Source organism: Leiobunum rupestre, chromosome 2, assembly GCF_980474605.1.
Source record: "Leiobunum rupestre chromosome 2, qqLeiRupe1.1.hap1, whole genome shotgun sequence".
Classification (NCBI taxonomy): domain Eukaryota; kingdom Metazoa; phylum Arthropoda; class Arachnida; order Opiliones; family Sclerosomatidae; genus Leiobunum; species Leiobunum rupestre.
This window is the reverse complement of record NC_143385.1, coordinates 13,782,052-13,801,282: the sequence shown is the minus strand read 5'-3', so window position 1 is coordinate 13,801,282 and position 19,231 is coordinate 13,782,052. Positions and strand designations below refer to the sequence as shown.

Sequence of the window (19,231 nt, the reverse complement as noted above, 5' to 3'; positions counted from 1 at the left end):
GTTAACCGCTACAAAACGTCTTTTGATTTTTCAACAATTTGGAATGAGCTATTTTCTTTACGAAATATTTAAGCAAAAGTAAGAAACCTTTGATACGCAATGTAACGCCTACTGGTGCTTAATCCCAAACCTCAAATAATTAGTTTTAATAATAATCAGCTAAGCTAATTCCCTAGGCACCACCTTGGGTCAAGTCATCAAGCGACTTTTGAAGCCATTATTTCAGGTGGCCGGGTTACAATGCGTAGGAGGGTGGTGGAAAGCCCTGCATGCCACGCGAGCCAACAGCTCCCTACACTTACTATCGCCGTTAACCTCAACAAGTTTCGGAGATACTCGGGAATTAGTTGTTTTATAAATTCCCTGCTTGATCCTATTCATTTCTTGCACCCCTGTGTTTTTCTAGTACACCAGGTGCGTCACGGTGATTGCTGACCTCATTGCATGCATAATTCTATACGATAATTTTGGTTAAGCTTATTGCGTCAATATATTCTATATTTAAATCAGTTTTATTCGTCAGCGAAACAAAAACGGCGAGTCGAAAACAATGGACGATCAAGTTAACCTTCTTTTATGAGTGACTGTGAAATTGAATCCCCATATTATTCAACCTAATAACCTATTTTCGCTATCTCAACATATATTGCTATATAACCAGTGTGGACAGCATTCGTTCCTACTCAATCATGGCACGCCAGATCTTTGCTTCATCGAGTGGTTTCGTACACCTAGCTCTATTTTTAATTTGCTTCCGTGTCGTGATAGGACATTTTTTGCAAGCTCCGTCTTATTTCATCAAAAGTGAACCGATTCAAGAAGGTTTGGAGTTTGGTGAACCGTTATTCTTGAGTCCTTATTTGGAATCTGGTGAAATTGAAAAGGCTCGATTTTTGAGTAGAGTTGGACCGTTGCCCAACGCTCCGGTTCAACTTCTTAGCTACTCTGGATTCATCACTGTAAACAAAACCTACGACTCAAATTTGTTCTTCTGGTATTTCCCAACCGTAGTAAGAAATTATTATCATGTTTGCGGTAATATCTGTTTCCATAAAATAAAAAGTAGAAATATCGAAATATAAAAATGTTATTTCTGGCGTCACGAGTCGAAGCTCAGCTTAAAGTTCCTCTGGTGGTTCCAGTGCCCTATTTTTTTTCTTATATAAAATCTAGACCTTGTGACGTAGAAAAAATACGGAAGAACCACCATTTTATGGAAACACCTATTGACTGCTTTAATAATGTTATGTTATGGGGGAAAAGTGGGGAAATTTGGGTGTTTGCTCAAGACATGTAAGGCGTGCAAAAACGTCTTTTCAAATTGGTATTTTTTACAATGAGTCGGCATTGCTACGTCGCTTCCCATGTAACAACTATAATTCATATTTTCTATTAGGAATGATTAGAGACATTAAGAAAACGAGTAGGACGAACGCTTGCTACAATTAGACAACTCGCAATGAGACTACGTCCAATGCTTATAAACGTTACCAAGAATGTATTGAAGTTACTAAGAATGTTGGACTACAGGATTCTGATTCCCATCCTCGCAGCCTTTGTAGCTTAAATTCGTCTGCTTTCCCATTCACGTTTGCTATATGGTATGACTTTGAATGCCGCTTAAATGCAGACGAACTTTTTCCACAAAAGCTGTGAGGATGGTACCAGGGGTTAATGCTATGCTGAAATATTCTTAGTAACTTCAATACATTCTTGACGTTACTTTGATTTTCTATTATAAATCCGATTAATGTCCCATACCAAAGTGTCGTTTAGAAGCATTCTCCCTTGAAAATTCAGGTGTCCGAAATACGACGATTTAAAAAATTGGATATTCAAAAAACGATAGAGGTGTGGTAAGCGCGCTTGCCTCGTAGCAAGAGGATCAGGGTTCTATCCCAGCTTGTGGTACTGGATGAAAACCTACGAACTACCTTCTGCCTTTTCTTTTCAAGCTATCTTCCCTGCGGTTAACGGGGCTTTCCTCCAAGTACTTCGGTTTTATCTTCCCATTAAAACTTGTGGAAGTTTTAAGTAGAAGTGAATGTAGGGACGCTAGTGGTTATCTGTGGCAGGGCTAAACACGACCCTTCCCTGTCTCTCTGGTGAAAGGACCTCAGGGCTGTTGCAGTGTAGTTTATGAACATTGCCTATTATTATTATGAAAACGGTTGAAGAGCTAAAAAAGACCAACAACATTTGGGGAAACTAAAATATATTTATTTATGAAATTAAACCAATACGCGGTACTTCGGCCGATAGGCCTTCAAGGCGAAGGTACAAGTTAAGACTAACTATTATTATTATAATACTCGCTATGCTATTTTTAAATACACTAGCATCAAAAAGTATAATTTTGGAATCTTCAACTTATCACATGACTAATCTATTATGTTATCCGTTATTTTTAGGAAGCCGATCCAAAGAACAGTCCCACTGTGGTGTGGTTTCAAGGTGGACCAGGCTGGTCTTCGCTTTACGGAAGCTTCATGGAAAGCGGACCTTACGTTATCTACGATAAAAGCTATGTTCGTATGAGAGAATGGACTTGGGTTAGGCTGTGCAATGTTATTTACATAGATAACCCCGTTCTTGCGGGTTTCAGCTTTACAAGAGACGAAGAGGGAATCAGTAGGTAAGTATGATCACCCAACTGTTTATAGGCACGCTACAAAGAATTATACAATATCAGTGTTTTTAAATACAAATTTATTTAATATTGTTAATTTCAACATTAGAAACCCAGAAGATGTAACGGACAATCTCTATTCAGCTATAACTCAGCTATTTGCATTGTATCCTGAACTCCAAGGAACGAACTTCTACTTGTCTGGGCAATCATTTGGAGGTATTCTTGGTTTCAAGTAAAGTATTGTGGTCCTTTGTGGACAGATTTACATTGTTTTTATTTCGGTTATTTCACAAGGACGATTTGCAACCAAATTGGGAGAACGAATCGATGAACTCAAACCGTCCGGAATCAAGTTAACTGGTTTGTTTCTTGGAAACCCAGCGTTAAGTTTTGAGAACACGCGATGGGGTGACCTGCTTTACGATAATGGTCTACTGTCTTATCAACAACGGCTTAATTTCACTGAGCAAGAGCAAGAGATATATCGTTTGATAAAGGTTCGATTAATCCTGTAGTCTGCTAAGCGAAAGACCGAAATTATATTAGTTTGGGTCTTTTCACTCGAGAGAACAATTGTTGATCAACACGAATTGCTCCGTGTGAAAGGAGCAAATCACTTTTGGAGAAATTTGTGGTTTCCATTTGCCGTGACAGACTAAATTGAAGGTTTATCTTGTTAAAGGAACAACGAGAAGACGAGGCCATCAACCAGATAAAAGCTTTGATTTTAGGAAATGATGACTCAACTCCAACCTATTTCACCGAAGCAACTGGTTACCTAACTCCCACGAACTTCCGCTATACTTTGGATCCCGGAAACATAGCCACGTACAGCCACTATTTGTCCTTGGCCGGAGTTAGAAGGTCCTTGCACGTTGGAAATGTCATATTCAACGATGGACACGAGGTCACGAGATATTACAAAAACATAACATCCGTTACGAACGAATTTGGAGAGTTGATGAACGATTATAAAGTAATTATCATTGGTATAACGAAATATTAGATTTTAGGGCATCCTAACTTTGCCTTTCCACTCTGATTGCAGACTCTGTTGTTTTACGGAGGACAAGATATGCTGGTTACTTATTACGCGAGTGTGTCCATGTTACAAGAGCAAATGGAAACGTGGCGTGATTACCAAAAGTATCTAGACGCCAATCGGACGATTTGGCGGGTAGAATCTGATGACATCGAAGTGGCCGGATACGTGACAAGTATTGGCGCGTTCAACCACGCGATGGTCAGGGGTGGTGGACACCTCTGTACATTTGACCAACCAAAACGCGTTTTCGATTTGCTTAGACGCTTTCTACGGGATATATCGTTTGAAAACTAGGGAGTTTGCATATTATAAAAAGATTGCAGAGTAAAGGGTTGAAAGTAAAAAAAATTATTTGATCAAACAAGTAAATTGTAAGTTACTTAATTTAAAGATAGGTATCTAAAAGCGCTGATTATTATTCAAGCATTTTTGGAAACACAGCATTGTAAAATACTGAATAGTATCGAGTGCTTTGCTATAGTCAAAGTTGTACTTTAATTTATTTATTTTATAAGTATCAAAAGGATTTTTTCAATGTTATTTTTTAAATACATTGAAAAATGACTAGAAGTGACAGTTATTATTACTAAAATGTAAATAAACCAGTTAAGAAACTCATACGTCGAAATGTGAGTTCCTCATAAGATATATTAACTTCATGTAGTGTAGGCCAACATTTTTGTCAGTAACGTCATCTATACTCCGAAGATAACCCAGCTACTAGCAGAGAGCAGGTAAGCACAAAACCACAAATACTTAAATTACAGGGTGTCATAGCATAGCACGCGCAGAGGGTCATTGGATGAAACAAAACTCATGCCCTGAAGGTCATTCAAATTCTATCTCGAGAACCGTTGGGCTTAGAGACTCAGTTTCAATAGTGTGCGCCATCGCATTTAATGCTAATAAGGTTGGCCCAACGTCCAACTTAACTGTTGGCAGATTGTCGAACCTACCAGTTTCTGGATAAACGACAAGAGGGACGTCCGACCCATCGAGTGGACAATTTACCATCCACGTGGGACCAACGCTTTTGTACTGCTTAGGCACTGACTGTAACAGATTATTAAAAATCTTACCATATTCCGACAACAAATGGATCTTTTAAAAAGGTCAAATTTTGGTAGGCTGCCGACCAAGGCCATTTACCGAATTCCCTACCACTTCCCAATCCATTTTGGACTAGCTTGGGCTGCTGGGGTTATCTTAGTAACTATTCGGAATGAAAATTCCTTCGCAATGAAACAGTACCACATCCCCATGGCCTATTCAACCTTGCTGCTGAGCATAGTTTTTAACTAGATTTAATTCTTAGCTGCGCTTCTGTAAGTGATGTTGTTTATTAAAATATACCAATTTACAGACAATAAACAATTATTAAAATCACTTGAAAGATATTTGCTGAACTAACGGCTATGGCTATTGGCTGGGTAACACATACATTTTACAAGTCATTTATTCCGTTGCACCAGAAGCTTGTAATCCCTTACGAATTTAAAGTGGTCGCCAATTTCTTTCTGAACCATAGATGTTTTTACCGCATCACGACTCACTAGTTACTTTAAATATGTAAAATGTAAAATAACACCGAGTACTTATTTATAAACCATATCGTACGAAATAGATTCCGAAAACTATTTAGCAAATTTAACGGAGCCTGTGACGTTTCGTGTTTCAAGTGAATAACCTCAACAGATGGATACTTCTCTCGTAAAAACATATCATATACTTCTAGTCACACAAATCCTAACACAAACAAACCTAATCTTACTGTGTATACGACCTTAAAAAGCATATTACTAATAATAATAAATTCCCAATATCACTAGATGAAGTGAAAAATTGTTCGTATAATGAGAAAGAATTTCGAATGAAATATTATTTATATTTTTTAATATATTATTTTACATAATTTTAAATAATTCTGTTCTCGTTGCCATTTGTGGCATCACCTTAGCACGCTTTAGTAGTAGGAAACAGATCGAACGATTTACCGGATTGCAATTCACCTTTTGCCTTGGCGCAGAATTTTTTGCTCTCTTGTTCCCGAAGCCTTTGAATTAAACAAAAGAAGATTAGATTTTAGATAACTACTCTCAGTTAAGGATTCCTCAATTTGAAGCTGCCCAGCCAAACCTTTTTCTTTCAGTACCACCGTAAATTGATATTGTTAAGTTTTATATAATAAAAAAGCCTCTGCTTCACATGGTTTTACATAAAATTTACTTAAACTCATACTTAACCGTGTTAATTCTTATTAGTGATATATCGTGGTGGCGGTGCTTGTAATTTTATTGATAACTTAAGTAGAGTTATCAAATAATCAGAAATTGTGCAAATTAATATCACCAACTGGCCTTTCAAACAAATCAATGTGAAAATGCTACATCAAAAGCAACTAAATGTTGCAACGATTTTCAAGTTCATTATCTACGGATTCCGTCATCTTGTCTTTTTCAAATGGGTCTATTAAATTCCCGAACCGATGGCTAGGTCTAGGTTTTCGTAGTGTTCTGGTAACTTAATGAGTTTCAAGGTATTTTGCTTGAAATAGTTCTTTGGGTTGCGAGAGGATTTTTTAACCATTCGGAACCGTTGCTACTTTTAGTATTTGCCGAGTTTGCCAGTTGGTAGAATAAAATTGGTATGGCGACAATTATCAAACGATGTAATCTACGGTAGGTACGAGCACATTTTCTCTGCGATATTAATTTGGAAGGTTTATGAAAATGTTCAAGTTTTACAACTAATGGTATAATCATAAGTAACAAAATAACAATAAGTTTAAAACTTCCAATTATTTTATTGTTAATTTTTGGACCTAACCTTTATCCTACGCTGACACACCCTGCTTTGAAAAAGACTTGCAATCGTCCTTTTTAGTAGTATATTTCGGGTTGGCCATATTTGATTCACTAGGATGCTTTGTGCTGGGCTAAACCTTGATTGCGTAATAACTTTTGAAAACTCTTCGGTGATATTTTTTCATAATTACTATTCTTATTGATATTATTTTAAAAATGCTATAATGTAAATATATTTCCCCTGAAAACGTTCCTATATGTATTGCATATCATCGAGAATAAATTCAGATTCCTAAAAATACGGGGTATTCGCAGTGTTCGTCTGCTTTTTAGATTCGAAACGTAAACATGGTTCCATGTCTTTACGCCGCTGACACCATTTACATCACTGCACCTAGAGCGACGGTCAATACGCCAACGAATGTCTACGCCGAAGGCCCTTACGCCGACGTGTGCCGACGCCGTAGGATTTTAGACCGATGCGCAACTACGCCAACCAACATTTACGCCGATGCACCTCCGCCGATGGCAGTTTAACCAATGTTGATGCCAGACTATGCCTACTAGGCACTGGCCTATGGGCCCCACCAACTGAAGTTTTTTTTTAATAAATGAAAATAAATAATCATAGGCCCCCACCAAAATCTGCCTAGGGACTTACTTTCAGTATATCCGGTACTGAGTTTAGCGAATGGTTTTCTAAACCGACGGTCGAAACACCGACGAGCCCCAACGCAGACGGAAATTTAAGCCGAGAATATTGTTTGGCAACATATTGCCACGCAGATAAAACATTAAGAACAACAGCGAAATCTCTAAATCAAGAACAATTAAAAACGGAAAAAAATACAAAAACCAAGAACAATTGTATTTATCAAACCGTAAACAAACACAAGCGGCATAGAATAGAAATGACAATAACATTCGATTAAATTTTAATCTCGCTAAAGAAAACTAGAATAAGCAGAAACGCCACACGAATATTTTAGACTATTTCGCTATTTTAACGATCTACACCAAACTTGAAACGCATCCTAGTTTTTTTAGACCTAGGCAGGTCGTTCGTAAAATTATTTCCTATACGCTCAAATAAAAAAACAGCCGAAAGCAGTAACCATTCGGCAAAAACACCCCTTGGCCAAAAGACGTCGTCCCAAAAACCAACGGCGTACCGACATGATACCGTAAAAATAGAGATGGTGATCGTTCACGTGAAAGAGTATCGCGATAAATCAAATTGAGCTTTCGCTATAAATTACGGGAGGGTATAGGGTGTCAGAATATCTGCAGTCCAATATTTTTAGGTACCAGGATTAATTCTTGCTATCATTGTAACTTCTTTACAACCTTGTTACAATCCAACGGGAACTTACTTAACGTCGGGCTCGTTCAATGGGGTGATTTTAATATCTTCGACGTAGATATACTGCTTGATGATGGAGCCGATGACCCACGTAGACCTATCCCAAGAGAAGGAGACACTTTCGATGTTTCCTAGGTTTTGACTAGTCGTCAGCAAATGGTTGTAAATAGCTCCAGGGTACAAGTCAATGTTTCTTTAAAAGGAAGTGCATAAGTATTCGGAGTTCACGTTTACGCGTAACCTTCCACCTACCCTTGGGCTACGTTGAAAGTTTCAGTTCTTTTCGACCCTCTGATGGTCATTTTCAAGCTTCCTTTGCGGGATTTTCCTTTCGAATTTTGAAGTTTCACTTGTACTTGATACATGAATGCTAAACAAGGATTTTTATGTCACGTTCATTAGTTTCGTAGAAATGAAAATAGAAACGCGGAAAAGGCAATTACAGCAAAACGGTGACTTAGATCCGGTGATTGTGTAAAACTTCTGGGAGTCGTTTGTTTTGACGAAAGGTTTGTAATCGATGGCGTCGATACCCATGATGGCACACCTCTCGCCGTTCACACCGCACGAAGAACAACGTCCGTCTTTGAACGATTCCCAGTCGGCGCAGCTGAAGGCCAATGCGCGACATTCATTGTCGTTGATGGAATCCTAATGTTAAGTTCATTGAGAAAATGTGGAAGTAGGTTCAGACAGAGACTCGTATCAAAAACTACGAATGATTATTCACGACGGTTCGTGATAGGCGGAGATAAGGTAAGTAAATGCTCTGATTCGTTGCGGATCCTGAAGGGCTAAAACTTTTTCATTCGTACATCTACGATTTACCCAAAGTGTACTGGATAATCATTCCTAGTAGTAGATATATGTTCTTGGTTTAGTGTGGATATTCATTGTCTCCGTCAGAGCATTAGTTTTAACATAAATATGTAATATATCTCTTACAAGAGAAATACTCAAATCTCTATCCTGTTATTTGCTTGATACATGTACCTTCTCAAGTTCCATCTGATTTATCAAAATAAATAAAAAAATAGTGCAGAGCTCATTCTATCATTCCAATTTTCTGAAACTATTACATCGTGAAAATATGGTTTGTATAAATAAGTAAATATCCCTATGGAGGGTAATTTGTACATTTTTCATCGTGAATTAGCGGTGCACACATCCGCCAATTACCGAGAGATTCGCTCATATGGAAAACTGGCTGGAGCCTGTTTCATGTTAATCGCGTAGATGAATATCTCTCTCGGAGTTCTCGTTAGAGGTATATTAAAACATTCTGCTTTTAAACGAAACTTAAACAACGCGGATAAATATTCGAAGATCTTACCATGAAAAAGTCGACAGCTCTTTGATGGTTACAAGCAATAAATCTTCTGGTTGCTAACGAATGTAAGTTGTTCAATATTAATAAAAATCTAAGAACGGACGACGCGCGTTTCGTACCTTCAACAAGACCTTCGGTCAGAATTTTGAGTCCTCCTTGCACTATGGAGCAGCCGGGATGACTATTTCCATTGTTGGGGAAGAAGTCCACGTGTCCGCAAAGTTGACTCATGCCAAGACCTGGGAATAATAACCCATTACAAATATAATTCATAATATGTACAAGTACCCTCCTGCAGGATTAAGGCCAATTTTTTATTTAACATTGTCACTGAGGTGAACTGGTTAGGTGAGTAGAATCTCTAAGGGCCGTGACGAAACTTTTCTTTGGGTGCTGGATAGAAGTTTAATGCTGCTTGAAGGAAGAAACATTAACATTCCCGCCCAAACCCATTGAAACAATATCCATAACTATCCTTTTTGATATACATTTTGTCATTATCGCCCATTCCCTAAAAGTGCCACAATTCCCATTCCTAATACCAAGTATTGCGACATGTGGGAAAAAACATTCCCTTTTCCATTAATTCCCTGAACGAAAATAAGATATCAATTTGATCCCCTACCATTCCCACGTTATATCCTTGATTACCATGGTAAATGGTAAAAATCCGTTTGCATACAGCTCTCTAAAGCCTACCAAACTAAAATGTCACCAGTCCGCCACTGATTCCCATTTACGTATTAAATCTCTAAAACTTGTAAACATCTTATTTCCATTTTAGGGGTATTTATATAATTTCAGAAAGTCCTACCGAGTTTTAAAATGGACTTGGAGTCTGTGTGGATGACATCTACGAAAAGAGCGTCAGTGGGGTCGATACGAACCGATGGCGGCAAATTTTGGAAATAAGGTTCCGCTGGGTCCATGGCTGCGCACATAAATTTACGAGTCAAAGTTTTCCTTTTCTTTATTAAAAAAAGAATGCAAATTTAAAGCAGCTTACCGGTGATTCTTCCTAAATCCTTAACTTTTTCGCCGGCGTACCCTAAGATATGAGCCCCCAAACTATGACCCAACAAATGGACTGTCTTGGGGTTTAAGGAGTAATTGTCCTATTTATAATTAGAAAAATATATATTATTCACACAAAAAATATATAATATTCACACAAATATATTGTTAACACAAATACATTATTCGCACAAACATATTATTCGCACAAATATATTATTCGCACTAATATATTATTTGCACTAATATATTATTCGCATTAATATATTATTCGCACTAATATTTTATTCGCACAAATACATAATTCGCACAAATACATAATTCGCACAAATACATAATTCGCACAAATACATTATTCACACAAATATATTATTCACACAAATATATTATTCACACAAATATATTATTCACACAAATATATTAATCACACAAAGATATTATTCACACACAAATATTTATATAGTATTCACACACAAATATATATATAGTATTCACACACAAATATATATAGTATTCACACACAAATATATATATACAGGGTCTTTTTTTTTGCTCGGAAAAGTGTTTTTTTTTTCAAAAACTATTTATAGTACCGATTTCAAATTTGGAAGGTCAATTCTCTATACCGGGGGACATCAGTTTGATAAATTTGAGCGTTTTCGGTAATGTTTTTCACCAATTTTGAAAAATTATTTTTCGACCACTAGGTGCGAGATAAAAAATTTCTATTATAAAAATGTAGGCCGTCATCGAAAACCCTTAAAAATTGTTCACTCGACGAAAAATAATTTATTTATCAGTGAAAATTCGAGCTTGAAAAATTTACAAGTTGGTGAAGCCAAATTACGATTGTTTGAAACGATAATTGAAACCGAATTACCTAATCCAGTTGAAACTTTGGTTAAAAAAACGACCGGATTTAAAACACACGAGGCTATAGGTCAATCCTAAACATGCATTGGGTATTTAAAGGAAAACTTTGGGAGATTATTATCAGTGTTTGATAATATTTCGAACAATGCCTCGTTATTCAGTAGCTGAGCGTACCGAGATGCCATTTACTATGGAGAAGCAGCGCAAAACCTTAGAAGAGTGACTGAAATCTTCGCAGAAAGACATCCAAATGGAGCACCATCTGTAAATACAGTAAGACGAGCAATTCACGATTTCAATCAATTTGGTCACTTGCAACCTAGGTTTCGCGGATTGGGTCAACCGGATTTAGACTTCGAGAACAATGTACTCGCGTACTTTGTGGCATATCCTCGTCACAGTTGCGCTAACGCCGCTGCTGATTTGGGTTGTTCTGCAAATCGTGTGTGGAAAATTCTTCGTAAGAATCGCTATCACCCATACAGAGCTACGCTCCACCAAGGACTAATTGACGGAGACCATCAAAGACGTTATGAATTTAGCAACTGGTTACTAAATGCTGTCCAAGAAGATAGACAATTTTTGCGCCATGTTTTGTTCTCCGACGAAGCGTCATTTTCTAGAGATGGGCCCTTTAATCATCAAAACAGCCATCTTTGGTCTGACATCAACCCACATTGGGGTTTTGAATATCATCACCAGGTTCAATTTGAACGGGTCAATGTTTGGGTTGGACTTGTTGGAAACCGTTTGATTGGTCCCTTTTTCCTGCCGACGAACCTCAACGGCCAAAGGTATTTACATTTTCTACAGAACGAACTGAGTGACGCAATCGACGACCTTCCATTGGCTGAAAGACGTCAGTTGTGGTTTCAGCAAGATGGCGCCCCTCCGCATTTTTCCCGGCAAGTAACTGAGCACCTCAACAACGAGTTTCCTGAAAGGTGGATAGGGAGAAATGGTCCAGTGCATTGGCCAGCAAGGTCACCTGACCTAACACCGCTGGATTATTTTCTCTGGGGATTCGTTAAAGCAAAGGTATACGCCACGCCCATTGAAACTAGGGAGGAACTCATTAGACGAATAATCAGTGCTTGCCGAGACGTCACACCAGAAATGGTAGAGAAAGCGTTTGAGAACTTAATTGTCCGCGCACAAACCTATGTTGCAGCCAATGGTGATATTATTGAAAATGTTTTGTAAAAATTTATGTGAATAAAATATCTGCATTTAAAAACCAAACGTGTACATTTTTTCAAGTGTGAAAACTCTACTACGTTTGTATTAGACTTGTTCCCTTTTCAATTATCGTTTCAAACAATCGTAATTTGGCTTCACCAACTTGTAAATTTTTCAAGCTCGAATTTTCACTGATAAATAAATTGTTTTTCGTCGAGTGAACAATTTTTAAGGGTTTTCGATGACGGCCTACAACTTTATAATAGAATTTTTTTATCTCGCACCTAGTGGTCGAAAAATAATTTTTCAAAATTGGTGAAAAACATTACCGAAAACGCTCAAATTTCTCAAACTGATGTCCCCCGGTATAGAGAATTGACCTTCCAAATTTGAAATCGGTACTATAAATAGTTTTTGAAAAAAAACACTTTTCCGAGCAAAAAAAAAGACCCTGTATATAGTATTCACACACAAATATATATATATATATATATATATATAGTATTCACCCACAAATATATATATATATATATATATAGTATTCACACACAAATATATATATATATATATATATATATATATAGTATTCACACACAAATATATATATATATATATATATATATATATATATAGTATTCACACACAAATATATATATATATATAGTATTCACACACAAATATATATATATATATAGTATTCACACACAAATATATATATATATATAGTATTCACACACACATATAGTATTCACACCAAATATATATATGGTATTCACACCAAAATATATATATAGTATTCACACCAAAAAATATATATATAGTATTCACACCAAAAAATATATATATAGTATTCACAAAAAAATATATATATGGTATTCATACCAAAATATATATATATTGTATTCCGACCAAAATATATATTATTCACATAAATATATATTATTCACACACAATTATATATTATTTACACCCAAAAAATATATTATTCACACACAAAAATATATATTTTTCACACACAAAAATATATATTATTCACACACAAAAATATATATTATTCACACACAAAAATGTATATTATTCACACACAAAAATATATATTATTCACACAAAAATATATATTATTCACACACAAAAATATATATTATTCACACAAAAATATATATTATTCACACACAAAAATATATATTATTCACACAAAAATATATATTATTCACACACAAAAATGGTTCCACTCCTGAATCAATAGACAGTTTAAGCCACCCCCCGAAAACGTGTAGCGGGAACTTGTAGCTGAGAGTAGACGTAGCTTTATTCTTTACAATCTACACGAATACAAGTTCCCCCTACACGTTTAATTACACCGAGATTATTTTAGTTAAATGAAAACCAACCACGAGGAAATTGATGAGAAGAGCTATTTCAGCTCCGACCACTCGGGTGTTAGCGGTAGCTTTGGTGTATGGAAGTTTATTACCACCGCTCCAGTCGACGACGATAACGTTGTAGTCCCCGTGTAAAAGAAATTCTTTCATCATGTCCTGTAATTAACATATTATTAGTATGGACTTTAACAGACCATTACATAAATCCTCGCTAAACTTTTCAAAATCACTTAACGCTACTTGTTTTGGGACTTTTTTGGTTTAAAATACTTTCTATAACGCCAGAGATAAGTTTTATAATTCTTTGGTAGCCTACGTTAAGTTATAATATTTCAAAATACATAAATCTTTGAATTGTAATACGTACACCATCAATGATAAATCGTCATTTAACTGCATATCCGAATACGATGAATTGTTTAAAAATGGAATCGATAAATGAGTAAAGTTTAGCAATAATATCTATATGCTAAAGCAAGCATCTAAGTTTACGGTATGTTTGGGAACTTATCCTTGAGAAATTAATAGAATTGGGCATTGTAAATAAAAAACAAGGGACCTTCATCCATTGCGCGAAGAATTGGTTGTCAATCCACCCGTGAATAAGAATTTTAGTATCCCTCTCCGAGACAAAGTAGGATTTGTCAATATCCTTTTTGTTGGCCCTGATGGTTTCGGGCTGTTTGGTGTTCTTCCTGGTGTATAACAAGAATTGGGTGTTTATGGATTCCCGATCTGCGGGCAAGACGTTGATGGGCCGGTACAAAGGGTGGAAGAAATCTTTGGTGATTTCGAAGCAGCCCAGTTCTCCCATACATTTCTTACTGGCCCCTAAATGAGACAAGGTCATGAAGACTTGAAAATAATCTGTCTGAAGACTTAAATGGTTAAAATGTATATAGAAACTTTACTTTTTCCAAGATGATGGACTTCTAAAATTTCGGAGTCGTCGGTAACTACGGCTCGGCTGTGGGCACAAACGGTCAGGGCCGTTAGCCATCCCGCAAGGAACAGAATCCTCCGAGGAGACATGTTTATCGTAGGATTACCGTTATACGGAATGTGGCACTTTAGCGCGGGCAAAGAAGCATTTATTTTATATTATTTTACTGATATATCATATCATTGATAAAAATTTTAAGATCGTGAGAAACTACACCGATGTTTTATTCGCCGGTAATCTCAACTAAGATCCTCAACTTATGTTTGGCCAGGATATAGAAAAATATGTAAGGTTTCATTATTCTGCTTACAAATGTGGAAAATTTGCGATTCAGCGTTGGATTTCGCATAATACTTATTATTACGTTTGTTTTTGTTGTTAAATCATAGCGTTCAACGTTAAAAATGGGTGTCAAACTGATTAATGTGTGACAATATTTTTCAAATCTGCTTATCGTTGTAAACACTTTTCTTCTACAGTTATTGCATCTTAAGGCTGAAGTCGGAAAGTTCCCATATTTTCCCCACCTAATGCCATTGGCTCGACAGTAATTTTTCGACCTTCAATTCTCGGGAAAATTCAAACATGTCATTTTTACACACCGATAATAATTTCACCGTTTTGTGGGTTTATAGGCACCTGTACGATGCGATATCTTAAAAAATTTTAAACAGGCAGTCGCAGTCAGAATTGTCTGAATTAGCTTAAAAAACTTGGTTTAAGTTACTCGATTTGTTATAGCTTATATTTTAAGTCGAAAATAACTTTATTTTACGTGTTGATAGACAAAAAAACATAATGTAGATAGTTCCGTAAGAATGCATCTAATTACTTTCAGTTTGGAATTCAAGTCCGTATCTTTAGGGGTGTGCAAAATATTTGGCTAGACCAAATAATTCGATCGAATACCAAATCGAATATTCGATTCGTCGAATCGAATAGCACTTGGGAAAGTTCGCGAATATTCGTTTTTCTTGATTAAATAGTCGAATATTCGAAAAGATAGGAAAAATGTATTTGGTATTTTCAAATAGTTTGCAAACTGGTCGAATAACCGCGGGTATTTTTCTAATTTGTTGAGTTTCAAGGCCATCAGAGGAGAAAACTGTGAAATTTCCGAACTAGTGCTTATTTCTGGCACCTCTCTTTAGGCCACAGCGGCAAGGACCATATAAAGAGTAACTTGCACGTCCATTATTCATGCCGTGTGTATTAAAACTTGTTAGCGAAAGGCAGAAGCTGTTTATTCTAGCGCCTATTGGCTAGATTATTCGCGTGCTTTTTGTTATGGAATTTTCTAGAATAGCAAAGTAAAACTAAAACGTAAACCAAGTTCAAAACAAAACTAATAACTGGGAGAAAGTAAGTAACTTTTTGGATTTTTCGGTTTTGAATTTTTGAGTTCACTAAATTATTGGTTTAAAATTATTATAAACTAAATTAAATATAATTTTTGTATTTGTAATAAAAGATCTGCTCGTTCGTGTTTTACATATATTTAAAAACTCGAGATTTTAATGAAGTGTTTGCAAAGCATGAAAAATATAGCAGATCCTTTGATTTTAATTGTAGTTAGTAGTTACTAAAAAATAAAAGTCGCTAGCTGACTTGGACCTGGGGTAGTTAAACTTTAAAAATGTGTATTTTAAATTTTGTTTGTAAAAGTTTGGTTTGAAAAAGTTTAGTGTTATAGTTTAAATTTATTAAATAAAATAAAATATAAATTATACATTTGGTTTAGTATTTTACTATTGCAAGTAAAATGAACAGTTATTTCAATTACTTTTTTTATTTTTTTGACAAATATGCAAACTATTTAGTTATTTCAAAAACAAATACGTCGAATTATTTGGTATTCGAAATACTATTTGGTATTTGATCAGTTAACTGGCTTAAAATTTTGTTCTAAAAATATTCGACCAAATTATTTGAAGTTATAAATATTCGATTTGGTATTTGACGTGCCTTGAAAAAAAATATCTGATATTCGATTCGATCCCCAAAAAATGGTGTTTGCACACCTCTAATAATCTTACTATCGTAACCAACGGTAGAGGCTGAACATTGGTTGGTTTAGCCCAAAAAGGTGTTTATGGGCGCTGAGTGACAGCTGGAGGCCCTTAAGTACGGGTTTGATTCCACTTATAATAAATTACTTTTTATGACAATAATAAAACACACATTTTTCTATTGCAAAAATATATACAGAAAATAGTTTTTCAGCAAATATTGTGTTTAATTTTATCACCAAACGGAATTATATCTTCTTTAAATTGGTCTTTCAAGTTTTCCAAATTACCTTGATTGTCAAAAGAAAAATTATTGCCATTTACAATGTTTCATTTATCAAAAATTATTTTTTTATATGTTGGAAATTTTCAAGCTCGTGGCATAGGGAAAGGTTGCCTTTTATCGCTCAAAGACGGATATATTTGTCTCGCCCTGAATAATAGTACGTTTTATTTCTTGTTATCTTAAAATAGAGCGAGGAATTGCCTTCCAGGCTTCAGCCCTTCTCTTTAAAAGTCGCTTGATGACTTAGGCCTAAAGGTGGTGCCTTGGGTATTAGCCTAGCTGATTATTATAAAAAAAACACGCTGTCCAATTTTGAAGCTGCCGCATCATTGTCAACAAATCATCCACCGGCGACACCGACGATCCAAATGTTAACATTCCGCTATTATACAATGGGTGAGCATCACTAAGACGTTCATTGTACACTATAGGAAATCCACGCTTAGAGATAAGGAGATATTAATTTTAATGGGAATAATATCCGTTATTTTATCCACAAAATTTAACCCGACCATTTTCAAACTGCGCTTTTCAATGTTCGAATTCCACGAATACGATTTCAAATCAGCGGCTTGAAATGAAAAATATTCTTTCGCCAAAATTTCAATTTCGGAACACTTGACGTTTCTTCGATACGAGATGAAAGACGACGACACACTGCGAGTAATAATTATTATTTTTCGAATTTTAAGTTGGCTGCTAGTGTTGGTAGAAAAATTCGAATTTATTTTCGCATAAAATATTGCGACTTTTACATTTGCGAAATTGGCACCTGAACATCAAATGTAATATCTATATTATAAGGAGGGCTTGGTACGTCGGTCGTACGTCCGAGCTTCCTGGAATGTTTACTTACAAGGAGAGTACCCGAGATGTTTATTGCCGATTTAGTTCAAAGTCGGCCGTAATGTAGACCTATATGAGATATGAAATTTCCCAAAAGGAGACGTTGCACTACCCATTCGATTTGCCATAGCAACCGTAAATGTTTTGACCACTTACAACCAAAATAAGATTTTTTCCTTATTTTACCCAAAATTTGTTACAAATTTACCCTAAAAAATGTTTCAATTTACCCAAACTTGATGAAATTTACCTAAATGTGGTCCAAATTACACATTTCGTGATTTTCAAAAAATTTAAAAATTTTCGTAGAGAAAATCCCATGCTTTTTTAAATGGAGATTTTATTGTTTTAACTGATCAAAAACATTATTGGTTGCCATAGCAAATCGAATGGGTAGTGCAACGTCTCCTTTTGGGAAATTTCATACCTAATATAGGTCTACATTACGAACGACTTTGAACAAAATCGGCAATAAACACCTCGGGTACTCTCCTTGTTAGTCTGTCATGATGCCAAAGGCGGGGCGGCGAAGAGGAAGCGGTCCGTGGAACAGAGGGAAACCGAGACTGCCTTTCGCTTCGTTACTGAGGTGGTTCGACTAAAAACAGCGTGGGGGAATCGGAGCTCAGGGACGAGCGTATTTGTTTATTTTCGTCATAAGGGGGGAGCTGGTTTGTGACGCGAGAGATAGGCGAGTTTTTTATTTTTGCAGGGGGGGGGGGAGGGTACCCCAGTAATTCTGGCATGGGGAAAAGGGGGAGGAGTGCCTTACTGGGGTGGTTTGACTATGGGGAAAAGGGTACCACGGAAATTCTCGCATCGGAAAGAGGGGTAGGGGGGGAGTGCTTCGAAACACACAACTAGCTGAGGATCCTTGATCTGTCATCTGAAAATAAAAATAAAATGCAAATTAATTAACGTCATTAATTATAAATTAGCTACGAAATCTAATGTACATTTAAAGTCGATTGATCAATCCCGGTTAGGTTTTAACGCAAAACAAGAATTTTTGGATAATAAATGTTTACATCATTTGAAACTTCATTATTTTCTGAAAAGGGACCTGACTAATTTTGGTCCGGAACTAAGAAAATCAAATTTACATGACGAATTAAATCAGTGTTCACCCAACCCCGGGTTGGAGGTACAAATTCGGTTATTTCACCATATTTTACCTTGATCTCTCTCTACATTGACTCCTCAGTATTTCTTTAAGTCGTTGATGTAGAGACATGAGGTACATGTACGATGGAGGCTTTATTTTGTTTAGGAGATAAAAATCGGAAAATATTTTCATTATTTAATCCTCACGTTATTTTTCAGAAATATTAAGCATCTGAAGCTTTGGGCTTCGGACCCTTCAACCATTTTTAATAATACTTCGAAGTATTATTTTTAGTTGTCTAGGTGACTCTCTGTTCACTGAAAACGATAAAAACAATCACCAGCGACAGCTTTTGTAGTGGAAAAAGATTTTCCAAACCAATTGTTATAGTAAAAGTAGAAATACGAGCTCATTATACTC

At 36.0% G+C, this 19,231-nt stretch overlaps 2 protein-coding genes across 2 annotated transcripts; one reads left to right on the top strand and one right to left on the bottom strand.

The window, feature by feature from the left end:
* Nucleotides 1-689: 689 nt before the first annotated feature.
* LOC149956172 (putative serine carboxypeptidase CPVL) lies at nucleotides 690-4,018 on the top strand. The gene is made up of 6 exons (XM_090166790.1): nucleotides 690-1,010; nucleotides 2,412-2,635; nucleotides 2,739-2,848; nucleotides 2,927-3,129; nucleotides 3,315-3,608; nucleotides 3,681-4,018. The coding sequence occupies exons 1-6, from the start codon at nucleotides 690-692 to the stop codon at nucleotides 3,969-3,971; spliced, it is 1,443 nt and encodes a 480-aa protein (XP_090022916.1). The 3' UTR covers nucleotides 3,972-4,018.
* Nucleotides 4,019-5,553: 1,535 nt separating this feature from the next.
* LOC149956171 (pancreatic lipase-related protein 2-like) lies at nucleotides 5,554-14,692 on the bottom strand. Its single transcript, XM_090165406.1, has 11 exons — nucleotides 14,534-14,692; nucleotides 14,182-14,453; nucleotides 13,632-13,778; nucleotides 10,181-10,289; nucleotides 9,989-10,105; nucleotides 9,294-9,413; nucleotides 9,178-9,230; nucleotides 8,288-8,495; nucleotides 8,097-8,214; nucleotides 7,855-8,037; nucleotides 5,554-5,730 (listed from the first exon to the last, which is right to left on the bottom strand). Exons 1-11 carry the CDS (start codon nucleotides 14,652-14,654, stop codon nucleotides 5,631-5,633), a joined length of 1,548 nt encoding a protein of 515 aa, XP_090021532.1. The 5' UTR covers nucleotides 14,655-14,692; the 3' UTR covers nucleotides 5,554-5,630.
* Nucleotides 14,693-19,231: the final 4,539 nt, after the last annotated feature.

Excerpts from the sequence above, each read along its gene's own strand:
- LOC149956172 (XM_090166790.1), top strand. The coding sequence starts at position 690 with ATGGCACGCCAGATCTTTGCTTCATCGAGTGGTTTCGTACACCTAGCT. Across the intron at positions 2,636-2,738 it reads GACGAAGAGGGAATCAGTAG|AAACCCAGAAGATGTAACGG; the intron begins GTAAGTATGATC and ends TTTCAACATTAG. Across the intron at positions 3,609-3,680 it reads AGTTGATGAACGATTATAAA|ACTCTGTTGTTTTACGGAGG; the intron begins GTAATTATCATT and ends CTCTGATTGCAG.
- LOC149956171 (XM_090165406.1), bottom strand. The coding sequence starts at position 14,654 with ATGTCTCCTCGGAGGATTCTGTTCCTTGCGGGATGGCTAACGGCCCTG. Across the intron at positions 8,496-9,177 it reads GAGCTGTCGACTTTTTCATG|GATTCCATCAACGACAATGA; the intron begins GTAAGATCTTCG and ends ACTTAACATTAG. Across the intron at positions 8,215-8,287 it reads ATCTAAGTCACCGTTTTGCT|CATTCATGTATCAAGTACAA; the intron begins GTAATTGCCTTT and ends ATCCTTGTTTAG.